Raw genomic sequence first — 25954 nt, forward strand, 5'->3', positions numbered from 1 at the left:
AAAAGGCATTGAGTGTAAGTGTGTCCCTTGAGGAACTGATACAATGTGATCATATATGCATGCTTGATTCCAACATGAGAAGATAATTCCATGTCATCTTTAAAATAATCCTACCCAATTCTAAAGTAAATATATTTAATAAGTTCTTCTTATTAATGTAAAAAGTAATATACATGCATAGAAATGACCGGAAAGGAATAATCCAAAATGTTAAGAATTATTGCTTCTGGTTGAAATAATTATATGCTATTTTTAAGTTGTCTCCTTAATGTGAGTTTATATTTTTCCAAATCTGAATGAGCATTTTAAGTTATTCCCATTGAAAGGAAACTGTAATTTTCAAAAATGTAAATTTCATTTGTTTTAAAAACAATGAAACCAACCAAAGCACACTTACTTAAATTCTTAAGATATCCTAATAAAGAACTGATTTACAGTCTGAAAATCTTTTTTTAAAAATTAATTTATTTTATTTATTTATTTTTGGCTGCATTGGGTCTTTGTTGCTACGCATGGGCTTTCTCTATTTGCGGTGAGCAGGGGCTACTCTTCGTTGCAGTGCATGGGCTTCTCATTGCGGTGGCTCCTCTTGTGGAGAATGGGCTCTAGAGCTCAGGCTCAGTAGTTGTGGCACACGGGATTAGTTGCTCCACAGCATGTGGGATCTTCCCGGACCAGGGCTCGAACCCGTGTCCCCCGCATTGGCAGGCGGATTCTAAACTACTGTGCTACCAGGGAAGCCCTAAAAATCTTCTATTGAGAGAAGGCTATAAAAGGAAAGCCAGTAACCCTATTATTACATTTAAAACATCAAACCCAAATAAAAGACCAAGAACTTTCCCAAACATTTAAAAAAAATTAAATAGCTTAAAGTTTTTTTCTACATACAGTTGTCACTACAGAGATAAAATCACTTTTCTTTAACATATGAATTAAGTTAAACATATATATGATTAGAGGGGGAAAATTATATCCAACCACTTGTTTAACATGTATTTAATTAACTATATGCAAAGCATCATGCTATGTGCCAGACATACAGTGGCAAAAGGAGACAAGGTCCCTGTCTTTTTAAAACTTACACTTTCATGGGGGAGACAGCAGTAACAAAAAAAAATCAAACTATAATAATACACATACATAGGAAGTATGTATGTTCTTGAGTAAAGGACCAACTGTAGGATTTTATGGGCAATTATGACTTGAGGGACCTGACCTAGTGCAGGTAGTCAAGAAAGTATCCTTGTAGAAACGGTATTGAAATTTAGCTTTAAAGCGTGTTCAAACTTAGCTTTAAAGCATAAAGGAGTAATTACAAGTAACTAATTTCTTTCCTCTAAATGTTAAGGTTTCAGCCCCCAAATTCTTCAGAGCTTTATCTAACTCTAAAAAAATCAGCAATTGTGATATACATAATAATAAAGACAGAATTTTAAAAATCAATATTAAAAAATATTTAATTCTTATTGATGGTCATCTCACTATTAAGAGTTTAAAAATCAACCAAAAGCCATAAAAATAAAAAGCTTTTTTGGCAGCAGGAGAGACGAATGTCACTGATTTTAAGATAGACAGAAACAGAAACATTTACCTACCTTTAAGATTAAGAATTCTATCCAATTAACACAGCAGAATATAGCAGTTCTATATGATGGCTACTGAACGAGTTTAAGAAAAAGTAACAGAACAGACTGGTGGTTGCCAGAAGCACGAGCTGGGGGGTGGTGAAATGGATGAGTGGGGTCAAAGGGTACAAACTTCCAGTTATAAAATAAATAAGTCATGGGGAGGTAATATACAGCATGGTGACTAGGGTTAGTAATACTGTGTTGCATATTTGAAAGTTGCTAAGAGAATAGATCTTAGAAGTTCTTATCAAAAGAAAATAATCTGTAACTATGTATGGTAATGGATGTTAACCAGACTTATAGTGGTGATCATTTTTTAAAACATAGAAATATGGAATCAATATGCTACACACCTGAAACTAATATGTCAATTACACCTCAATATAAATAGATAGGAAGGGAGGAAGGGAGGAAGGAAAAGAAAAGGTAATGATGGGGACAAAGAGAAAAGGACAGAGTTCCTATTCAAAGCATAAAAAATAGAGAACCCCCCCCCATAAAAATAGACAGATATCCCAATACACCAAATAATACACACATACAATAACTGCTGATGTGGTAACACTCCTATCCTGTGACCATTCACTGCCATTAAAGACTTTTTTAAAGACGTGTTGAACTTTTTTTTAACAATAACTATGGCTAGATGATATTAAGTAAAGCCTAAGAGGTTCCCTGTTCGTGATATAAATGAATCACATCACTTATGAAGTAAACACATCAAATATAATCATGAAATATATCTTTATACAGATTTTCAGTTTAGAATGTAAATAACAGTGCTCTTAAAATTTGAATGACATTAATAGCTCCACATTTCAAAAGCAATCATTTAGACTGTACAGTATATAATTTAGAAATATAACTTCAAGTAATATATAATATCATAATCTGCTGAAAATGATCTTTAAAACACAATTTTAAGATCTCAGAAATATGTGCCTTGGGGCTTCCCTGGTGGAGCAGTAGTTAAGAATCTGTCTGCCAATGCAGGGGGCGCAGGTTCGAGCCCTGGTCCGGGAAGATCACACATGCCGCAGAGCAACTAACCCTGTGCGCCACAACTATTGAGCCTGCGCTCTAGAGCCCACAAGTCACAACTACTGAGCCCACGCACAACAACTACTGAAGCCCACGCGCCTGGAGCCTGTGTTCCACAGCAAGAAGCCTGTGCACCACAAGGAAGAGTAGCCCCTGCTCGCCTCAACTAGAGAAAGCCCATGCACAGCAACGAAGACCCAATGCACCCAAAAATAAGTTAAAAATAAATAAATTAATTTTTTTAAAAAAGAAATATGTGCCTTGATGTTAGTTCTTGATGCGAATTGAAAACATAAATGAATACAAGATAAGCTTTATTTATACTGTATTTATACTTTCTGTCCCTACTTGTCATCAGCAGCATCTTATTATAAACTTTCAAATGCATGAGCTCTGTCAGATAGAGATAAGGCTGGTTTCCTACCTATTCTCTTTTATATGAATATTTACTTCAGAATGGGTGATTATGAGATTTTTGTCCATGTCAACCTTACCCTTTGTACATATCAATAAATTACTTAAAATACAATGCAGATCACAAATCAAGAACTATGAAATACAAACAGAAGAACTTTGCACAAAGAATATTTATTTAATAAGCATCACTTAAAACACTGAAATATAGATTTCAGTTAGCTGAAATCTCTTACATGGATTCTTCATGCTCAGATGCATTTCAGTGAAGTTAAAAGGCAGAGTTTATTTGTATGCCTTTTTAGATGAAAAATATCTGCCAAATGATGTGTAAAGTTGAAGAAGACAATGTTCCTAGGTCTGTGTTCTTATTTCTAGTTGGAATAGCTAAAATCTAAATTATCTTCCAGCTTTCAAATTTCATTTTATGAAACTGCATTATTACAACATATGAACACAAATCTGAGTCTATTAGGTGTAAAGAAAGGATGGCAGAAATGGTAAAAATTTTAATCCTGCTCGAATACACTATAAATATCCTACTTTGCAAAAGAAAACAGCAGAAATGAAGGAAATGAAGAAGAAAATACAAAAATGAAATCAGGACCAGGATTTTCTTTTTTTTTTTTGTGGTACGCAGGCCTCTCTCACTGTTGTGGCCTCTCCCGTTGCGGAGCACAGGGTCCAGATGCACAGTCTCAGTGGCCATGGTTCACAGGCCCAGCCACTCTGCGGCATGTGGGATCTTCCCGGACTGGGGCATGAACCCATGTCCCCTGCATTGGCAGGCAGATTCTCAACCACTGCGCCACCAGGGAAGCCCCAGGATTTTCTTTTATTATCCCTTATTTTCTAAATTTTTAACAATGTCATATTACATTTTAAAATCCTAGGTCAATTTATTAAAAATTAAGATTCTATATAAGATAGAAAGGAACAAAATGGGATACATCAAAACACTGCTCTTATTTACTCTGAAAATAGATTAAATCAATCGATACAGAGGTTTTAGGATAAGGGCTTCCCCATGTGCACTAAAAACGGTTACAAAAGCTTTTCTTTAAGTTACAATAGAAATCACATGTAAAATTCAGGGAATTACCCTTAGTAACAATATATTTTTAAAAATGTCTTTCCAAAGGCAAATAAAATAAAAAAGGACATGAGTAAATGGATATCATATTCCTATATTTACAAAAATTACACACATGTTCCATATACATGGAACAAGTATAATGCTCTGAAATTATTTATTTTAGGACTTACAAAAACAAAATATTACAGCATAAAAAAACTAACCTTACATAGGGTACAGGGTCATTCTGAATCATATTAAGTAGCCATTGCAATTCTTCATAACTCCTGTCCACTGAAAATAAGAATAAAGAAATACTTTTGTTGTTAATTATAACAAATTTAAACAAGTGACAAATAGGGAGTTTACACTTAATATTTAGGATTCTGCCTTAGCCTTATTTCCAATCAGAGTTGAAGGATGTAGGTGATTTCTTACATTTTTTAATGCAACAGGCCGCTTGGCAAATTTTGGCAAGTACTGTGCTATATATGTAGCCAAAACATAAAACAGGACCAAGAGTATATTTTCCACTAAGGCACAAATCAACAGCAAATACAACATAAAACAAATTGTAATTTACTAAGAGCCCTAAATTAGAGTTGATTAACTCTAAATGGAAATGTGTTTAAATTATTTTTCTAGATGCTTAAATCAAATTATAGAGAGGTTTGATACTCAATGGTATCTCAACTATATCATACAGTATGGTAAACTGTTTCTGCCCAAGTGGTTTCTTTCATTTAAGACAAAAGAGCAGCCTTAACTTTTCACTATAACATAAGAAACAACTGCAAAACTAGTACTATAAATATAATTAACTAACAAAATAACTCATTAGCTATTTCCATTTACCTTTTCAAAAAGTATTGCTTTTATGATTTGAAAAGCTTTATTTTTAGAATTTTATTTCTAATATTTTCCATTTTCCAATGAATTGGATTTATGGTTCACACCTAAACATCTCTCAATTAAATTACACTTATTAATTTAGCATTCTTTTTGGAAATCATAATATTAGCATTCTATTTGATTTCAGGTAGTACTAGTTCATGAATTCTTCATATTATGTGATTTATGTGAGTGAACATCATTCATATACCTTGGCTGGGAATAATGACGTATTTGGTAGACCTCAAGATGTCCATATTTCACAAATTGGTAAAAGTCAAAATAAAACTGAAAACTGACATAGGATTACATTTTTTTTCTTGCCAAGAAATACGTGAAAAAACATCCTTATTTTTACCAGCATTTTTTAAAACAAAGAATACTTTAACCCTCAACAAAAAGGAAGAACAAACGACAGCCCTTTCTGAACTTGGGCCAACACATATAACACACACACTATATTGTTCTTACTCTTTTATAATGTCTTTCTAGAAGCAGTATTTCTATTGAAATTTACAAAAATTTGTAAGGATTTGCGTATATTTTCCTCTACTTAACATGCAAAACTTAACCAATATCTACTAAAGAATTTCCCTCACCCATTCCTCTCTTTCTACATTCAGATGAGAATGTTATCATAACTTCTTTATTATTCCCATATTTTAGTATAATCTGGAATTTTAGATTAATTTACATATTTCTTATATTGACATGTTATGTTCTAAGAATTTTTTTTGAAATTTGCATTAAATTTTACAACCATGTTAACAAATATTTAAGCTTAGCTCTTTATTTTACAGGCATAGTTGCTTGTCACTGGGCCTTTCATATCACACTTTCATCAATTTTGAGTTATTATTTTGATTCATTTCCAGGTCAGCTGAAAATTATCTTTCAGAATTTTGTTTTTAAAAAGGTTACATAGGAACTGTACTTCTAAGTCTTCAAGGCTATAGGAACAACAACTTGGCAAAGTAGAGACTCTTAGGTCATAATTTTCCCTAAGCATTATGTTAGCCTGTGTTCACTATCTTTTGAACTCTTCTTATTCTGAAGAAGTTACAGGCCACAGTATTCTTTCACCTTGTACAATAACTGGGTTCTGATATTCCTAGGAACTTATACATTTTTTTCCTTAACCTTAAAATTTTAAATTTCATGCGACTCTAGCTTAGGTCAGTCTCAGTGACACTCTTTCAAAGTATTCTATTATTTCTGGGATTATTGCTTTTCTTCCACCTGCTCTATTCTTCATGACAATTTTTAAAAACATTTTCATCTCCTTAACTTTCTCCTCTGTATTCCTGAAAATGTTTTGAACATGTAGTGTTCTCTTATTCATTTTTTTCCTTATTTTTTTTTCAACTTCACAAAGCCTTGCCTAATCTGCCTCCTGAAGTTCCTACTTGTATCTCTTGCTCTACTTTCACAGATAAGAGTTTTGACAGGTACGAAATGTTTTCTTGAAACCGTCTATTTCTTTAAATAACATGTAATTAAAGCTATAAAATGATACACTAACTTTTCAGAAAGACCAAAGATATCTATAACTCTATTCTTTTCCCTCATTTACTAATTTTTATATGAATTCTACATTTACCAAAAACTCTCAGTGAGTCAAGAATTTAAAATCAAAATATTGTATTGTACATAATATGAAAACCCTAATAACTAAATAGTAAATGGTAAACAATTCTTTCTATTGATAAAATGATTATGGGCATATATTTCTAAAGCATTACCTTTAGTATAGTCAACAACTGCTTCCAGAGCTGCTATCCTGATGTCCACAAAGTGGCCATATTCTGCGTAAGATTTAAAAAGAGCTGGATCACTTGGCACATGGCCATTCTTCTGAAGCACTCGGATGGCTCTCAAACAACTAGGAAAATAGTATTTATAGTTAAATACTCTTGTTAAAGTATTCTAAATTAAACTTGTTTCCAAGGCATTAGAAATTAATCCGTAACAGTAAGCTGAAAAATGAATGTAATTTGAATCCACTTTTTAATTTTTTAACATTCAATTTTTGCAATGACCATAAAAAACCCTACTAAAAGAAAACAAATTTCAAAACTTTGGAAATTCAGTTTCAGGTATTATACTTATAACTGGAACATACTTCAGAAAAATGTATTTAGCATAAAACATAACTTAAATAAAGTATTCTCTCCAGAAGTTTTAGCAATACATATATAGGTTATTCACTAGTATATATGGAAAGTTGAAACTGTTCATAATGTTGAATGGGTAAATCAACTTTTTTTTAGCAAACTCCTAATGAAATAGAACTTCTCGACAGTCATACATACAAAGAAGTTGACAGAAGCAAAAAATCTTAAAAGAAGCCTAACAATATAGGGATAAACTATAATAGAATTTAAATTATATCCAATGGGATAAAAGATTATGCAGACATCAAATACAATGCTTATGAATAATTTCTGATGACATGAGAAAGTGTTTATGATATAAGCAGAATATAAAAACTATATATACAATACGGCAAATAATTTAAAATTTATATACTTACCAGAGGAAAAAATTTAGAAGGCCATTCTCCAAAATAGCAATAATTTATCCATGGGTGGTAGAATCATATAGGATTTTATTTTCTTTTACTTTACTATATTTCCCAATTCTCTATGCAAATAAATTTCTCTTATAATTATGAAAGCAAATAACTTTAAGAAACAAATATGAAGAATCATCATACCTGACTGTGATGGTGTGTCTATAACTTGGAAGAAGTTTTTCCATGTTCAGAAACCTAGTGATTTCTTCAAGAATGAGTCGCACATCCGGATTTAAATTATCCAAAGTTCGAACTTCATTATTCACACTGACTGCAGGCGTAACAGAGTTGGCAAGGGCATCAATCATTTCTGCACGATAATAGTTATCTGAAAACTAAGCCAAAAAATAATTACGAGAAGACAACAGAATTTACATTTCTAGTCAAAAGTTAATAAAATAAAATATTATAACTTAAAAACATAATTTATCTGAAAACATAAGCAAGTTTTCAAGTTAGTATTCAATTCCGTCCTTTGTATAGAGTCACACGATGGAAAAAAGAGTGAAAGAGGTTTACTAATTAGAAATACATTAGTTTACTTGACAAATGATTACTACATGTAAGATACTCTCATAGTAATCTAGCCAGATTCCTCTAAAAGGAAGACCACAGTCCACAAATCCTGCCGGTAATACAGAGCTTCAAATCAGCTATTTCAGTGCTCTATTCTCATCTAAAACATCCAACCAAGGGTCACCAGATAGTTGAAGAAAGCATTAACATAAAGAGAGACCAGAACAAAGTGGGAAAAGCAACTTGGAGGAAATAAGAGTATACAAGGAAAAGAAAACCAGTAGAGGGAAAAAAATTCAAAAGCGACCATTAATATTGTCTGAGAAGTAACCAATGATATGCCTTCCAACAGGATAATACATTTTTAACAGAAAGAAATATGTAGAGAATCAGAATAAAAATTAAATTGGAATATAAAATTGAAAAAAACTCCTAAAATTTTGAGCAAAACAGAGATTAAAAAATAGGAAAGAAAGCACAAGGAAGTTGGAAGGCTGGTGTAGAACACATGACATACAAATAATAGGAGTTCTAGCAAGAGAAGCAGAGAAAAGGGAGGAAACCATCCAAAAAAACAAATAAAAATTCCTAAATCCATATCCCAGTCAATTCCCAGAGAAGCAATTTATTGAAAGCAATCTGAGTGTGGTTTGATTTAAACTCAGCAACTCAGATGCTCTAGCCTAGAAATCTGAACATGGAGCAAGCAAATTAATTACTTCTATCAGCAGTGTTGGGATTATGCTGTGGCAAAACAAACTGCTAGGAGACAAAGGAAGAAGACCTGGCCCCTTCTGACTTCCACCATGGAGCCAGAACCTCTGACTGACACACATAATGGCACAGTCCCTAAACATTCCTGTGTTCGAATATCAGGTAGGAAAAAAACCAAGGCACATAAAAACAAACAAAACCAAAGAAAAAATACTCCACAAGTATTCACCATGGACGAGTTTTGTTTTCAAACTGTTCTAATGATTAAAAAAATTAATCTCTGTAACTTCAGTCAACCTTTTCTCTACGGTTTCTAAGTTTTGTTTCACACTCAGAAAGGCCACTTGCATTCAGAGATCACTTAAATAATGTTTATAGGTTTTCTCCAAGTATTTTTATAGTTTCATTGTTACTTCTGATAACTACTTTGCTAACAAAGCAAAAGACCATTTACTTAACCATTGTTTCTGAACTAAGTATTTAGAGCACAGAATAAACTCGGAAATTAAAAATGAGACGGGGATGTGGATGACGGACAAAAACCAAACTACTTAACATTTACCCCTCAGACCATATCCAATTCTCACAGACACTACACTCCTACTCGAACAGGCTAGATTATCTGATCACCCCAAAGTCAAGTGAAGAATAATTTGTGAAACACAACTGGGGGGTGTGGGGGCATTTAGTACATATAGCAAAACTTCCTACAAAAAAAAAATTGAAGGCATCAACGTCAACGTACTGCAGCAAAGGTGGACTGAAATTTTTAACAATGATCGTTTGGTATCAGGAATAGTTCAACCCATGTTCTGCATATTTATTTAAGAAGACAAATTTCATCAATGTATATACGATTTATTAGAAATATATGTTAGAAATTCATGCGTATATATAAAAGATTTTCATATAAAATGGCTAATAACCAGGCTTGAAAGGGATTTAATTTTAGTCTTCTTGAAAAGTAAGTTATCTAGAATATTGAATTTAATGCTCCTGCCCAATTCATGAGATGTTAAAATTTTAAAAAATATCTCCCCACCCCCAAATCCCAACTTCTTTTTGGCATTTAATCTTCTGTATTTCTAATTTAATCTTAACTGCAGAAAAATCTTTCATTTCTTCTCATGCACTTTATAACTTTATATAGTGAACCTTTTAAAAAAAATATATGCTTAACCAAAGCCCTCAGAGACAAATCATTAGTGGTTGGAAGTGAAGTACTTTAAAAACAAACATAAGAAAATCAATGACATATTCTTAGGCACCATCCAATCACATCTTTTCTTCCAGTTTTAATCCGTTAATCTGCAAATCTTTAAATAACAACATAATCTTTTTCTCTCGACCATAATTTTTAAGTTTTGACATCAGACAAATCTGGGTTTTACTCCTCGCCCTACTGCACATATGACCTTGAGTAAATCTGTTAGCTTTTATTAGCTTCTATCTCCTCAAATGGAAACTGAGATAATTATAGTATCTATCTCAGAGATCTGATGAGGATCATATTAATCAAGTTTTGGTACAGGCCATGGAACATACAAAAAACTAGCTATTATTACTGTTGTTATTATTTGCATTTATTCTGTCCTTAATGTCTTCAGGGATTAAGATGTATGCTGGTCTTAATTGAAGACAATTATATCTTCAAATAAAAGAAATTCACATGTAGAAGAAGAAAGCAATACTATAAGTGAAAGTCAAAACAAACCAGCAGATTAGGAAGGAAAGAATCTTACAAAAACTTTTTTAACAATATTCAAAAATAGAAGGAAAAAGTGTATCAGCTATAATGTATCCTTTTAAAGAACTAATTTTTTTAAGGACTCTTAAATCATTTGAATGTTACTCTACTGACTTAAAGAGGAAATTTTTGCCTTCTTGATTTTCACTATAAATCACCATTTGTAAATAAAATACTTGTGCCTTTTTAAAAATTCATTTATTTATTTATTTATTTTTGGCTGGATTGGTTCTTTGTTGCTGTGCGCGCGGGCTTTCTCTAGTTTCAGCGAGCGGGGGCTACTCTTCGTCACGGTGAGTGGGCTTCTCACTGCAGTGGCTTCTCTTGTCACGGAGTCACGGGGTCCAGGCGGGCAGGCTTCAGTAGTTGTGGCACGCAGGCTCAGTAGTTGTAGCTCACGGGCTCTAGAGCACAGGCTCAGTAGCTGTGGCGCACGGGCTTATTGCTCCGCAGCATGTGGGATCTTCCCGGACCAGGGCTCGAACCCATGTCCCCTGCACTGGCAGGCAGATTCTTAACCACTGCGCCACCAGGGAAGTCCACTTGTGACTTTTTTTTAACTGTTGTAATGTTTTATTAAACTTCTCATGAATTCAACTTATCCTACAAGTTACACGTGTCATTACATGTGCTGTTCCTTCTGCTCGGAGCAACCTTCCTAGGGTGGCCCTACTCAGACTGGGAAAATCCTAGTGTTTATGACTCAGTTTGAGGGTCACATCTTATGTACAAAACTTCCTTGAGTGTCTCTCTATACCCCTGGAAGAAGGCACTACTTCCTCCGAATCGCCCTAGAAATTTGTGTGTACATACCTCCACTTGAGCAGTTATGAACAACCTGTTTACTTGTCTCATTTCCCCATTAGGCTGAATCCTTGAGGCCCCAGAATCAGACTGTGATATGCAGCAGTTCTTCAATAGATGTTTAATTTAAATGAAATTCCAGATGGCAACTACCATGCATTCTTTCTATGTAACATGGTATACTGCCTAGCATAGCATATATTCTCAAGAACACTTGCTGATGGTTAGAATGATAACAAGTAAGGTGAAATAACTTTTGAAGCATGGCATTCAATAGCTATTTACTAAATAAATGAGTAAAACACACATAATGGTAAAAAAGAAAAAAGTCAAATTCATCAATGAACAAGTTATCCCAAGAGGAACTGTTTTCTGGGTATCACTGGATAAAAGAAAAAAGGAATAAAAATAAAATTGGGCTGTCAGACTTCACCAAAACAAAAGTTAGCTGAGTTCCCAAAATTTGATGTACTTCTATCTCCATGTTATAACAGGTATAAGGACATTTAAAAACCAAGTAATCTTGGCTTTCATCTACTGATTATTATAATAAATCATGTTTGTGTATTTCTTTCTCTAGAAATTTCAAGTATAATGGACACAACAATGATTTCACAGTCTAAGTATTTCTTTAAAAACAAAATATCACTGGCTACTTTTATAATACTAAGATATCTTACCTTATTTTTTCTGTTGTCATTGTACTTGATTAAGTCTAAAATAAATGTTAAGACTTCTTTGGGACAAAGGTTATGAACATCTCTCAATAAAGCCATCGCAACTGGCATAGTCTACAAAAAAAATTTTTTTTAAATTTTCATTACTATAATTCAATGAAGTAATATGCTGAAACAGGGTTACTCTGGGGCTGACACAGGTATCTGGATGGACCCCAACCCCCACCGACTCCTACCCCCTCCCACTGGGAACATGTCTCAAACATGCTAACAAAGGAGCTGAGTAGGAAACCAAGGGGAAAGCTGCATAACTGGATACACTCTGTAGCCCATTTGTTAGAAGAGGTATGTGTAAATTTAAATTCAGTTCTGTGTTTTACAAGAGACAAGGTATGGGCTTTAACATTAGATAAGACCATTGTTCAACTTCTACTCCACTACCTACTGAGATGGATTATTATAGCTAGTTGCTTACTGAGCAGGAGTCTAGTTTCCTCACAACCATTTTCAGGATTAACGGATACAGTGGCTGGAGGCATGTGGCAGGCAGACAGTAGAGTTCAATCACCAGTCTGAGAAGATACTGATTCTCCAGTACCACCGCCCCATTCTCAGCCTAAGGAAAAATGGTAAATTATCTAAAATCCAGCTTAACTTTCTCCTTTCCAAATTTTCATAGGCAACTTTTCTAAGGAAGTATATAAGCCTGACTCACAGTGGTAACCTCTACCAGTAAAACCAAGCTATTCAAACTCGAGGCAGAACTATAGACAAATAGACATCACAGTCCCCAGTACACAGAGAGATCTGGACTACCCCGCCTTCTGATTCAAAATAACTATTCCCTCTAAACTGGGTGACAGAAAGTAGCGTGGCTCCTTTGCTTGCTTGAAGGACCAGAAGCAAGGGGACGGTCAGTGTTACAGTAGTTATTATTAATGCTGTAAGAACTGAGGGAAAGGTTTTTTCCCAGAGAAATAGGACTTAAATTTGATTTAAGCACTAATCCTCTCTCTCTCTCTTTTCTGCCACTAGAAGTATTATGTGAAAGGTGAACTAGTCTACAAGCACTGCTTTTCCAATTTTTTTGACTGTAACCCACAGTAAGAAATACATTTACATCCCAACCTCACACACACACACACACACACACACACTATATGTCATGTATACAAAGTAAAAAATAAACCAAAAAAACCTTACACATACCCTTATTTCATGTGTCGCATTCTGATACTGCCTATTGTTCTCTTTTATTTAAAAAAAACAAAACTTCCAAATTGATTTCATGACCCCCCTCATTAATGGATCACAACTCCCAATCTAAATATTGATCTCAGGTATATGGAAGCACAATGGCATAATGAAGGGGACGTATTTGGCAGTCACAGAAATTAACTTGCTGCCAGACCATACATTAGTGAAATGGCAATAGCTGAGCAACATGTTCAGGTACTATGAAATGCCCGGTTCTTTAATGTAACAGGATGTCTCAGACTTCTCTGATCACACCAATATTGGCTTTCCCCAAACCCGATCTCCTGAATCTGTTGTGCTGATGAAATTCACTATCAAGATGTCATGGCTTCCACTCTCAGCATGTGTCTCAATGTGGCTGGGTAATTCTTTTCACATTTCTCTCCATCACATAAATCTCACCTTGCTTAACATTCCCCTCAACATCTATCATTTCATTTACTTTTAATCTGCTTTCTACCTGCCTCAGAAAAAGGAATGTTCTTATCTTTTCTAAAATTAACCTCACAACTATGTCCCCACCCAGTACTAATAACTTCAGAATTTGCTCTATCTTATGTTTTCTATATTTACTTGCTCCCAAGAGATGAATATTTCATCTCTGCTTCTCCACTGGTTCCTTTCTCTGTGCCAAACATGCCTCACGCTTTTTCTCCCTCTATACAAAACAAAACCTGAAATGTCCTTTTCTCAGCCTTGCTTTATCCTCAGTATGTCACCTTTCTCACACTCTTCAACACCAAATCATGAAAGAATAGGCTTCATTAGTTTTTTTCTACTTCAGCTTCACTCCTCCTTCTAGTTCAATCTAGTTAATCTAATCTGGACCTTCATTATTAAATTACTCAAAATATTTTACAAACGATTTCCAAATTGCCCAAATGCTGACCACCCTGCCATTCCCACATCACTTCCTAAAACAACAACTCTATCACACCACCACTTTCTAAATTACCATTTGTAAAAAACTTGCTATTTGATAAAAATATAGTGTGAAACACTTCACATGCTCGATATTATTTAATTCTAAAAAAAGATAAATTTACAGTTGAGTTAATTGAGGCTTAGAGAGTTAAGAAACGTGTCCTCTTGCAAACTGCTAGTGAGCAGCGGAGCTGGGACTGAAGCTAGAGCTGCGTGCTGTACTGTCTCTGCCTCAGAGGTGCTGCCCACACCCTACAAGGATGGCCATCAGAAGGGCTTACCCATACCACCATCCCCCATGTAACCAACCAAAAAGCCAAATTATCCATTTCTACTTACTTTAGTATTAATATGGACAGTGACTTACTCGCACACAGTTCATAAAATCAATGAACAACTGAAACTTTGGAAAACATTTTAGAAGCAAAAAGAGAACACAGACAGAATCATTTATAAGAAAGTAAATAATATGTGAAGAGTCCCCAGGTTAAACTGAGATATACAGATATCGGCAAAAAACAATCATAAGAAAGCTAGAAGGGAAACTGTACCTTCTGTAGAAAGTAACTTTGAAAGCTCATAAAGTTGTTTGTTTTCACAATGTTTGGACAAGTTTTACAACAAAACATCCTAGTAAAGAGTGACTTCATGGCTGGTGGTCCTGTCCATGTGCTCACCATTGAATTTGCAATCTGCAAGTAATTAGAAAATGAAGTAATTTCTATCACCATGGAAAACATATTTTTAAATAAATATCTATCTAAAAGTTATCAATACAGATTCATTTTTAACAATTTCAGTTCTTAGAAATTTAATACATTTTAGCTTCTCATGATCATTTCCAAGAAAATGTATATAAATATATTTATTTATAAATATATATAAACTCCACCCCCCCTAAAATTCTTATGTACACTTGTAACTGTTTTCTACAAGTTAGTTTCTAAATTGGAGCACTCTTCTTATGCTTTAACGAAACTTGTTTGCAAAGACTTTTATTCTGAGTAAGTTTTGTCCATTTAGGCAGATGCAGTTCTAATGTTTTAAATTTATCAGATAGAAACATCACCATGGATTTTAAATAAGGTTTTTACATCTACCCTAATTTAAAAATAAGCAAGTACAGTGCTACCACTTAAGTCTGTAAGAACACTTTACAAAAAAATCCACATCTTGCTATTGATACTTTTAGTGTATATAAAAATCATGTCTGAAAAGAATGAAATTATAATTAACTTTAAATAAGTCTATAATTTTATGGATCTGCTAAGAATTTAGCATGTGAGAATCACGAAGAACGTTATAGGAGCAATGAAATTACATCCTTAGCAGATGATTATCAAAGAAAATCACATTTTCCCTCATATATCTGAGTAGATGTAGGAATCAAACTGCTCACTAGTTACCATTAGAGATAAAACAAATCTAAACCATTATAATCTGTTGAAATGTTGGACAAGTGGATTTAGCACGGAGGAAGGCAAGAGAGTTACTATAGGGAATGAACCTAGTAACAATACGCTTTTTAAATACCTGGAACCCAGTATTTCTGGCCAAATATTTGTCTGCATTTTCTGGCTTTCATTTGTTCTACCTTCAGGGGTTTTTTTTTTTTGTATCTAAAGAAAAATATGTAGTTTTCTTAATAAATTAACTTTTCTAATACGTTAAATAATAGAATCCATCGTTTTAAATTCCATATCCCTAATATTGATTACTAAGCTCAAACCAACAAGAAATCACCACCACAGTGGGATAATTAAGATGAACTGATTTCATGTACTACAATATAAAATATCACTCAAACCAAGGAATTTCTTACATTCTTTGCTTTAACATTTCTTTGGTTGGCAATTCAATAAAATGGGAAAATTCTCTTTGGTTTTAAACTCTCAATTTCAGTTTGACAATTATAAAATTTTAGTGCATTATTTATTTTCAGGTCAAAACGTGTTTCTTCAAATCAGCCTTGTTAAAAACATTTGGCAAAAGCTTTCAAGAGACCAACCAGCAAGTAAAATTAAAGACTACAGTGAATTTTAATTCACCTTCAGAGATATTTGTTTTTTTATTTTTTTAATTTTTGTTTTTTTGCGGTACGTGGGCCTCTCACTGCTGTGGCCTCTCCCGTCACGGAGCATATCCATCAGCCATCTTGTTTTCTTTCTACTGTACATAATCTCACCTTTGCAAGGCAGAAGCAAGCTGACATTCTCACGCGGTAGAAACACTGCTCCTGTTCTAATATGTCAGTAAGGGCAAGCCGAGATGCTGGAGTGGGGAACTTTTCCAAGGCCAAAATGGACTCTTGCTGTGCCACAACATCCCTCTCATAGCGGAGTTGATACTGCCACATAAAATCCGCTTGCTCAAATTCTACTTTCCTCAATACCGACATGTCTGGGTCTATCCTTATCCACAGCAAAGGAGAATCAGCACTGCAAGAAAATATAATTTCCTTTTTTATTTATTTTTTCAATTTCATGTATTTATAAAAACACAGCATTTATTAACCAGATTCCCTTCTCCATGCAGTTTTACTGCATTCATGTTTTTAAAACTCACTTTGATAATTTTCTCATTATGTTTAATATGAATTTCAAGTTTCTCACAATGTCCAATCTGTATGGATCTTTTTAAAATAAATTTGTTTATTTATTTGTTTATTTATTTTTGGCTGTGTTGGGTCTTTGGTGCTGCATGTGGGCTTCCTCTAGTTGCAGCAAGTGGGGGCTACTCTTCGTTGCGGTGTGCAGGCTTCTCTTATCGCAGTGGCTTCTCTTGTTGCAGAGCGCGGGCTCTAGGCGCGGGCTTCAGTAGTTGTGGCTCACGGGCTTAGCTGCTCCGCGGCATGTGGGATCTTCCCAGACGAGGGCTCGAACCCATGTCCCTGCATTGGCAGGCGGATTCTTAACCACTGCGCTATCAGGGAAGCCCTATATTGACCTTGTTGCAACAAAAAAATCCATCTGAAAATATTAATTTGGGGATTTTGATTAGTGACTGTATAATGTGAAAAGGGGAAATTGGACCAAATTTCTTCATCTTACTTCCTAAAGTCTAATACTTGCCAATGGCTATAAATGCCACTCTTTATGAGACATCAATCTGTAACTAAAATAAACTTATTTCTTTTTTTTCTTAATTAACTTATTTATTTGGCTGCGTCCGGTCTTAGTGGTGGCACGCGGGATCTTCATTGCAGCATGTGGGATCTTTACTTGCGATATGCAAACTCTTAGTTGCAGCATGAGAACTCTTTAGTTGTGGCATGTGGGATCTAGTTCCCTGACCAGGGATCTAACCCAGGCCCCCCGCATTGGAAGTGCAGAGTCTTAGACATTGGACCACCAGGGAAGTCCCATATAAACTTATTTCTTATTAATTTATTAAATTAATTTGTTTAGCTGACTTTTTTAAAATGCTAGATTCATGATCATTTTTATCAAACAAAGTTCTGAAATCATAGTTCAGAGGTACAGCATAAATTTATCCTCATGTACCTCTCAAAGTAACAAGAACAGTTTTAAAAATCTTGTCTAGAGACTTCCCTGGCAGTCCAGTGGTTAAGACTCCACACTTCCACTGCACAGGGCTCGGGTTCGATCCCTGGTTGGGGAACTAAGATTCCTCATGCTGCCTGGGGCGCGGCCAAAAAAGAAAAAAGCAACCAGCCTAAAAATCTAGTCTACCACTCTTATCAAAGAACACCATCTGAAATATAAACTCAATTCAACAAATACTACTGGGTACTTACTACAGGCAAGGACTTAATATGCAAAGAGTATATAAACTGTGTAATAAATAGAAGTGATACTTGGTAACCAAGTTAATAAATAATTACAGATGTTCTATAAAAAATACACAGGCACAATATGGATGGGTGAAATAAACTCTGAGCAACATTATATTTAAAAATAAAATGCCTGTCAATCAATAAATATTACCACAAAATTTTTACAATGATAAAAATTGTTTTTTGCAAACATAGCAAGTCTCAAAGTGCCCTGGGGCTTTTTGTGAAAAAAGCCAAAGAAAACCAATAACATCTGAGAACTCACTGGAAATGCAAACTATCACGACCCACTAGTGAAGAGCTGGGTCAGAAACTGAATTTTAAGAAGATTTCCCAAGTGACTTACATGCACTTCAGTTTGAGAAGCACTGCTCTAGAGGACACCAGGGAAGCAAGAAAGCTAATTCAAGGCTACTTCCTCTGAATTTCACCTGGGCCAGGCTAGATTTACTTTTCTCTCTTTGATTAATTATAATTTTATGTTAAAATTTGTTTTCAACATAAGGTTTTTATTGCCTTCTAAAAGTATTAAAAGCACTAATTTCAGGACATTTACATACTTTTAGATGTAAATATATTACAAGACAAATGAGAATGCAGAAAATGTTATACCCTTAAACTTAAGTAACTAACTTACTCCATTGCAGAAAGATCCATGTCAACTTCTTCTCCATTCATCAGTGGAATTTTTTTCTTCTTATTCCTACATTTAAGGAAAAGTAAGTCTGAAAATTGTGACATTTCCAATTCTGAAAACAGATAAAGAGCAGCTGAAGTTCAAATTAAGAATTTCACATAGTGTTGAAAGATATCCTAAGGAGGAAGAGATAGAAAATGTAATGGAATTTAAACACCACAAAACCTGTCTATTTTGAAACTGAAGGGAATGAAGTAAATGATATTAAAATGTCTTCCTGATCAAAGTTTAACAAAAATCAGAAGTATAAAATTAAATGTTAACTTAAAACATATATATATTCCCAAGAACTGGTACCTGGAAGTTTTATACAGAATAATAAGAGATCTACCAAATAAAGAAATCCTTTATAAAAAAACGAAAAAATAACCAGGCCTGAAATGAGACATAAATAATTCTGAACATGTTATGTGCATGCAAGGTGCTGTCCTATATGAAATAAAGCAAGCGGTAAACTACAAAACATCTTAACAGTACTAATTAATATGTATAATTAATTAATATGCACAAGATTTAAGATAAGCCGAAACAAAAGCAACTGCTTCCATGCAAATTACTCCTGAATCATAAAATCTACTGGACACTACACTAAATGCATCATCACATGAGGACAAAATAGAAAAAGAGAGCACAGTCTTCTTATGTTCCTCACACCAAAGGATACATAAATGATGTGCTATTACTACAGAGAAAGCAAAACAAAGGAAATGTTATGAAAAGGGTAGCAATCAGATGTTCTCGATTTCAAAGGTGGACAGGACAAAAAGAAGAATTTCACTTTGAATGAAGAAAGAATTTTCAGAGAATGATTACAGAGATTTCAGAATCAAGTTCTCTAAACGCCTTCAAAATCAACTGACATTCTTGTCTGTCTGAGATAACCTAAGTGTAGTCATAAGTATAAGACTTCTGTCCCTGAAATTTTGATATTACTACACATTCCTTTCACTATTCAGAGTATATGCTAACAGCTGAATTGAAAAACAAAAAAGTGGTAAAGAAAAAATATATTAAATAAAAGATAAACCATTGGACATTTTTTAAGTAAACTGGTAACGTGCCTTTGAAAAACATCAAGAATGTTCTTTCAGGGCATGGTGATACAGAGAAAAGGGAGAGTAAAGGAGACGTAGTAAAGAAGATGCAGGGGCTTTTCGTGACATATGTATTCAGCTACTTTCCTTATAGTCAATGATTATTTCCCCAATATTTTCTGTAGATATTAATCAAATGAGACTAATAAGAATGAACCTAAGCAATTTGTCTTGAATTTTTCCTGGCTCCAAAAACTCAAACTTCCATTCCACCTCCCCCTGTCCCCACAAAATAAGGATTCTCAAACCTAAATTTTAAGATTAATTATTTAATTCTAAGGATACAAATGTTGTCAAGAACAGAAAGCAAATAAAGAATGTTTGGGGACTTCCCTGGTGGCACAGCGGTTAAGAATCTGCCTGCCAATGCAGGGGACACGGGTTTGAGCCCAGGTCTGGGAAGATCCCACATGCCACGGAGCAACTAAGCCTGTGCGCCACAACTACTGAGCCTGTGCTCTAGAGCTGACAAGCCACAACTACTGAGCCCGTGTGCTACAACTAATGAAGCCTGCGCACCTAGAGTCCATGCTCCGCAACAAGAGAAGCCACCGCAATGAGAAGCCCGTGCACAGCAACAAAGACCCAACGCAGCCCCCCCCCCCCCAAAAAAAAAAAGTTTGGTAATACTAACTTGAAGTAAAAGGGGGAAAAAATACTAGATAACATGTTCTCTACTTAAAAATTGGTATACATTAGGGTTTTTATTTTGGCATTTTAATCTGTGAGACTGAAGTTTATAGTTATGATCCAATGCCTACCTTCTGCTTTTGGAATGGCAGGGTATATCATGTTTAAGACTGTTTTCTTCAATTTGCAATGTATGATTGAAGGATCCATCTAACTCCTGTACTGTCACTTTAAGTGGTCCCTTTAAAAAGAAACATACTGTTCAAAGATAGTACTAGAAAAAAAAACCAATATGTGTTCTTATTTGTACAGGTATATATATCAAGATATAAAATAACACTATACAAGATCTCCATGTGGAGACACAGAAAGGCAGCTGGTGCCAGAGGTGGGGATAACTGGGAGAATTTGTTTCCTCCAAGATCTCTATCAGCAACCCTCTTCTCCCTTCCCTGACACTTGGTGTTTTCTCAATTTCATTCTTTGCAAACAAAATCTCACTATGAAACTTCCAACCAGCTCCCCACCCATAAACCCTTCCTTTATTTAAACTGGCGAGAAAGCAGTGCAGAAGGCCATTTTGGAAAAAAAAACTTACCACATATTTCTGAGTTCCAGGAGATGTATAATCTTGTTTTATTTCCAATTCCAAGACATTTCGTTTTCTATTAAAGGCAAAACTTCCATAAAATTTTACCACTCCGCTCTGGTCTCTGAAGAATTGTAAAGGAATTTTTGCATACTAAAATAAATATGTACTAAACAAAATAAATTATTCATTAGGGTAGTAATAATTTTCAAGTGCATTCCCCCCAGGTTCAAAGCTTAAGAGCATACTCCACTCTAAACCAGGTGGCAAAGTATTCAAAATTCTTGTGAAAAATGTTTCCCCAGATTTAAAAAGAAATTCTGAAACATTAAGAAATTAGTTCTTTTGAAAGAAGCAAAACCATTCCACTGGGTTATTAATATAGTGCTTTGAAATGAAAAAAAATGTAACAATTGAAAAGTTCCAAGATACCACTCAAATTGTGCCAACCCCTAACCACATCTAAAAGTCACCAGACCACTGCATCTTACAAGTAATCCTACAGGGCTGTCTGGTGGATTATTTACCTCCCTCACCATTATGCCTATGGCTATACTCACACACTAAAAGGTACTTTAAAATATGCCAAATTTTACAAATACAGATGTGTATGTATGTGTGTCTCAATAATTAGTAGGCACCTTAGAGGAAATGATTTACAGTTCCTGGTTATTTCTACTATTATTTACCTCCTTTCATCCCACAAAGCCCTTTTCTTCCTCCTTCCCCTTATACACATAACCTTCCCTCCTTTGCTGAATTGCTATTGAAAAGGATACACCCACTGCTTTATTAAAGGCTGGATGTCTTTGCCAGAGACATTCGAGATGGATTTCAAAAATCCAGATGTGGAAACCAACATCTGACTCCACATATGTGACTGGAACTTCTGAGATGAAGCAGTACTAGCCAAACTTAGCAGTTTATTGAAAACCTGCAAGAGTCAAAGTATCATTTAGTTTGTATAAGATAATATACATTGCTTGCAATTCTGTACTATTCCCACTTTGCATTATAACTTTATTATAGACAATTACAGAAGACAATTTCACATCTTACTTCACTGATTGTTTTAGTTAAAGACTATTAGCAGTGGAAGCATGAAAAGATTTAAACAGCCGGACTATAAAATCATTCTTCCCCTAAATATAATTGAATTTTAATGACATCCTGGCCAGACAATGAATACTGTGTTTTTAAGAGCTATAATAATATACAACACCTATAACATATTGTGCTACGAGTTTTACATAGGAACTATACGTTCTTTAAGAAGTTGAGAACACTCATTTGCATTTATACCACTCTAAGAAGTGAACCGGCTCTTTACAGACCACATCTCATTTAATATTTCTGTTCTTTAAAGGCAAGATAAAGGACAGAAGGATTCAAGAAACTTAACTTTAAGGCAAATTTAAAATGCTTTTTAAAAAAAGATTACTAAAAAGTTATTTTCCACTTACTTCTAAGAATATTATCAATGGAAAAAGAATAGCTGAACATTTATAATACAACTGGCTTCTATTACCTCAACTAGTACATATCAACTATTTCCGCCAAAACTTGCTTAAAACATATGGCAGAATTTAGCGATAGCAAAAATAACTATCTTTTAGATAAATTTGCTTTTTTCTATTGAAAATATTTGTAAATGGCACTTCACCCTTAATATTCTAAATAATGCCAAACACAAAATCATAGCATAAACAGGTTTTACTTTTAACCTCACATTTTAGTTTTATCTGCATAAAAATCCTGCATTTAGTGGGTCAAGTATTCATACCCACTCTACATCTGAGGAAACACAAACAAAAAGAACAGGTTATTTACTGGGCAAACAGCTAATTGGATGCCCTGACTCCTATTCTACAGAATAGTATTCAAATTATATACATATAGAACAAATCTTTCTTTACAATTGCTAAGTTCTTTAATACTTACTTGTAACATAAATTCCATACTGATCCTATTTTCAATCAATCTCATCACAAGGTGAGCTTTACACTGAAACATAGTGTAGTATTCCCAGGAGAGTGTATGTGGATGCTTTATGGAAAAGTGTAGATGGGATGCTGGACTAAAAAAATAAACAGATTTGTTTAATATAACAAATTTGAATTAAATAAACAATAAATTTCATAGCTACATCAAGACAATAAATCAAAAACCTCACGGGAATACCTTAGCAATTTCCTTAATATGAGAGCAATGAAGACTGGGAAACATCTAAAAATAACTTAACTAGACATAAAGGAAAATTTGAATGAACAGAAACACATGCCAACCTCCTGGTAGGAAGACACAATAGTGTAAATATTTCAATGCTTTCCAAATTCACCCACACAATCAATGCAATTCCAATCAATATCCCCAGGTTAAAGCATACACAAAAAACATTCAAGATGGAGTACATATCTTAAACAAAAACAATTATAAAAGTACTAGAAGAAAATAAAGGAAAAAAATTTCTTTTCATAATTTTGGGGTGGCAAAAATCTTCACAAGGAAAAATATAAAATCCAGAGGACATAAAGACCAGACTATATAAAAATTAAAAATTCTGACATGAGAGATCATCAGTAAATTAAAAGATAGGTACAGTCTGTAAAAAATATTTACACCATACATGAACATTTAAGGTGTTTAGGTATACTTTTTTATGATTTCAAATAATGCTACAGTGATTATCTTTTCATACATGTGCAGGTATTTCTGTATGGCAAATATCTAGAAGAATAATTTCTATATGATAACATACTCAGAAGTTGAATTGCTGAATCTAAAAATTACCCATTTTAAAATTCTGATACTAACAAATTACCCTTCAAAATCAGTGTACCAAATTATACTCTCACAATCAATGTGTAAGAATAGTCATTACACCTCCTTAAAAAGCATGGCATACTGAAATATAAAATTTTGTAATTTGATATTTGAAAATTTACTTCTATACTCCACTTATTACTTCTGAGCTTATGGACAGCAATATGATAAAGGTTAAATAAATTCCAAGGTATAATGGAATACTATATAGCACATAAATAGAACAAAGTAAATTCACTACAGTCACATGGAATGCTTGCCAAGATACAGAAACGGTTAATCTTTTTAAAAAGTACACAGTAACACGCATGACTAAATTATATTTTGTAACTGCCATATACACATAAATAAAGACCAGAAAAAAAAAAAGAGGTCTGGAAGACAAAATACCAAATGTATAATCATGGTTATCTCCAAGGAGAGGAAGTGATGGGAGTGAGAAGTGGTAAGAGGGCTAAAAAAAGATCTTTTACTTTTTACTCCACATGCTTCTGAACTGTCTTGTTTTGAATCTCTGCAAAGAGCATGCATTCATGTGTTGCTTTTATACATAAATTTTGAAAATCAAACATACAAAAGGAACTAAATAAATGGACAGAACAAAGGTAAAAGCATTTAGTGTAAATATTTATACACAATGGGAATGCTCTAATTATATGCTGGGAAACTGCCATATAGCAGGCAGTCAAGAGAAGAAAGTGAAAGGAACTAACATTTTAATGAGTGCATACTATGTATAAAGCTTTATCTCAAGTAATCCTGGCAACCAACATGGTTAAGATGGATCATCATTGTTGTTTTACACATTAAAACACACACACTCACAAAGGCTATACAATTTTCTAGGCTCACAAAAATCAGTAACTACAAATATCCAAGTCTGTCTAACTCCAAATTCCTATGCCTTCCCACTGACTTAATCTTGTCTCAGTGACCATACTTCCACCAAATTAAAAGACTACGGACCACAGAAAAAACTGCTTTTAAATGTGCACAATAAAATACACAGGTGGGGCTTCCCTGGTGGCGCAGTGGTTGGGAGTCCGCCTGCCGATGCAGGGGACACGGGTTCGCGCCCTGGTCCGGGAAGATCCCACGTGCGGCGGAGCGGCTGGGCCCGTGAGCCATGGCTGCTGGGCCTGCGCGTCCGGAGCCTGTGCTCCGCGGTGGGAGAGGCCACGGCGGTGAGAGGCCCGCGTACCGCACAAAAAAAAAAAACCCAAAAAAAACACCACCACAGGTTTACAAAGAAACCAATTATAATGAAATACAATTATCAAAATATTTTTTAAAACTACGACATTACCAACATATGTGCTAGTTTATTAATGCATTAAATAACAAGATCTAGCAGTGGTCTACTGTAGTAATTTTAAGGTAATGAGTGCAAAGAATATTTCGAGATACTTGCTAACAATTAAAATATGACAAGAAAACATCCATGATTTCTACTGTTGACAAAGTAACAGCATTGTCTGTTACCTACAGTCATAATTAAAAGAAATATGAAATTTCAGTTAATGGCGAGTAAAAAATACAGAAAAACTTTCCCATCCAATTCAATCCATATTCCCTTAGGGAATTCATGGACCCTAGAACAAATAAGAACCCCTGCTAGTACCATTATGTTGTTATAAGTGGTTGTCTCAGTGACTTGCTAAAAAATAGAAAGGGAAAGAAAAGAAGGAAAGTGAGAAAGAGGGAAATAAAAGGAAAGAGGGAAGAAAGGAAAGAGTAAATAAGTGTCTAGGTAGCTGACCATTCAGATAAACAGGTACAGGTAAGATGTGTTGATGCTGAAATCATCTACTTTGCCTTTTCTATTATTTTTAAACATTTACGAGAATAGCACGCTACATTAGCATTAGGAAATTAACATGAAAAAGAAAAAAGCTTTATTTTTAGTGTTTTTTTAATGTTTAAATCCATTTACAGTCATCACATGCAATAGTAATGAAAGGAGTAATTAGAATACTACCACTGTCTGTGGGCTCAGTATTATTACAGACCATTATTACCACTTCTTTGGCCTGTGTGGGCCTCGACACACATACAAGTGATC

The 25954-nt window shown here is 34.3% G+C and overlaps 1 protein-coding gene across 6 annotated transcripts in view; it reads right to left on the bottom strand.

Moving 5' to 3' along the window:
* Positions 1-25954, bottom strand: part of TAF2 (TATA-box binding protein associated factor 2) — a 78060-nt gene that overhangs the window by 27930 nt on the left and 24176 nt on the right. For 4 of the 6 annotated variants that reach the window (XM_067017160.1, XM_059043440.2, XM_059043435.2 and 1 more), the window contains 12 exons: positions 23011-23146; positions 21849-22003; positions 21079-21193; positions 20612-20721; positions 18697-18762; positions 16449-16701; positions 14815-14955; positions 12558-12698; positions 12086-12196; positions 7766-7959; positions 6792-6931; positions 4383-4452 (listed from right to left, as the gene is read on the bottom strand). In XM_067017160.1, the coding sequence (XP_066873261.1) occupies positions 4383-4452; positions 6792-6931; positions 7766-7959; positions 12086-12196; positions 12558-12698; positions 14815-14955; positions 16449-16701; positions 18697-18762; positions 20612-20721; positions 21079-21193; positions 21849-22003; positions 23011-23146 (1632 nt within the window). The remainder of the gene's footprint in view (positions 1-4382; positions 4453-6791; positions 6932-7765; positions 7960-12085; positions 12197-12557; positions 12699-14814; positions 14956-16448; positions 16702-18696; positions 18763-20611; positions 20722-21078; positions 21194-21848; positions 22004-23010; positions 23147-25954) is intronic. The other 2 variants (XM_059043441.2, XM_067017159.1) reach the window with 1 other exon arrangement.

This window comes from Kogia breviceps, chromosome 17 (genome assembly GCF_026419965.1).
Source record: "Kogia breviceps isolate mKogBre1 chromosome 17, mKogBre1 haplotype 1, whole genome shotgun sequence".
Taxonomy (NCBI): domain Eukaryota; kingdom Metazoa; phylum Chordata; class Mammalia; order Artiodactyla; family Physeteridae; genus Kogia; species Kogia breviceps.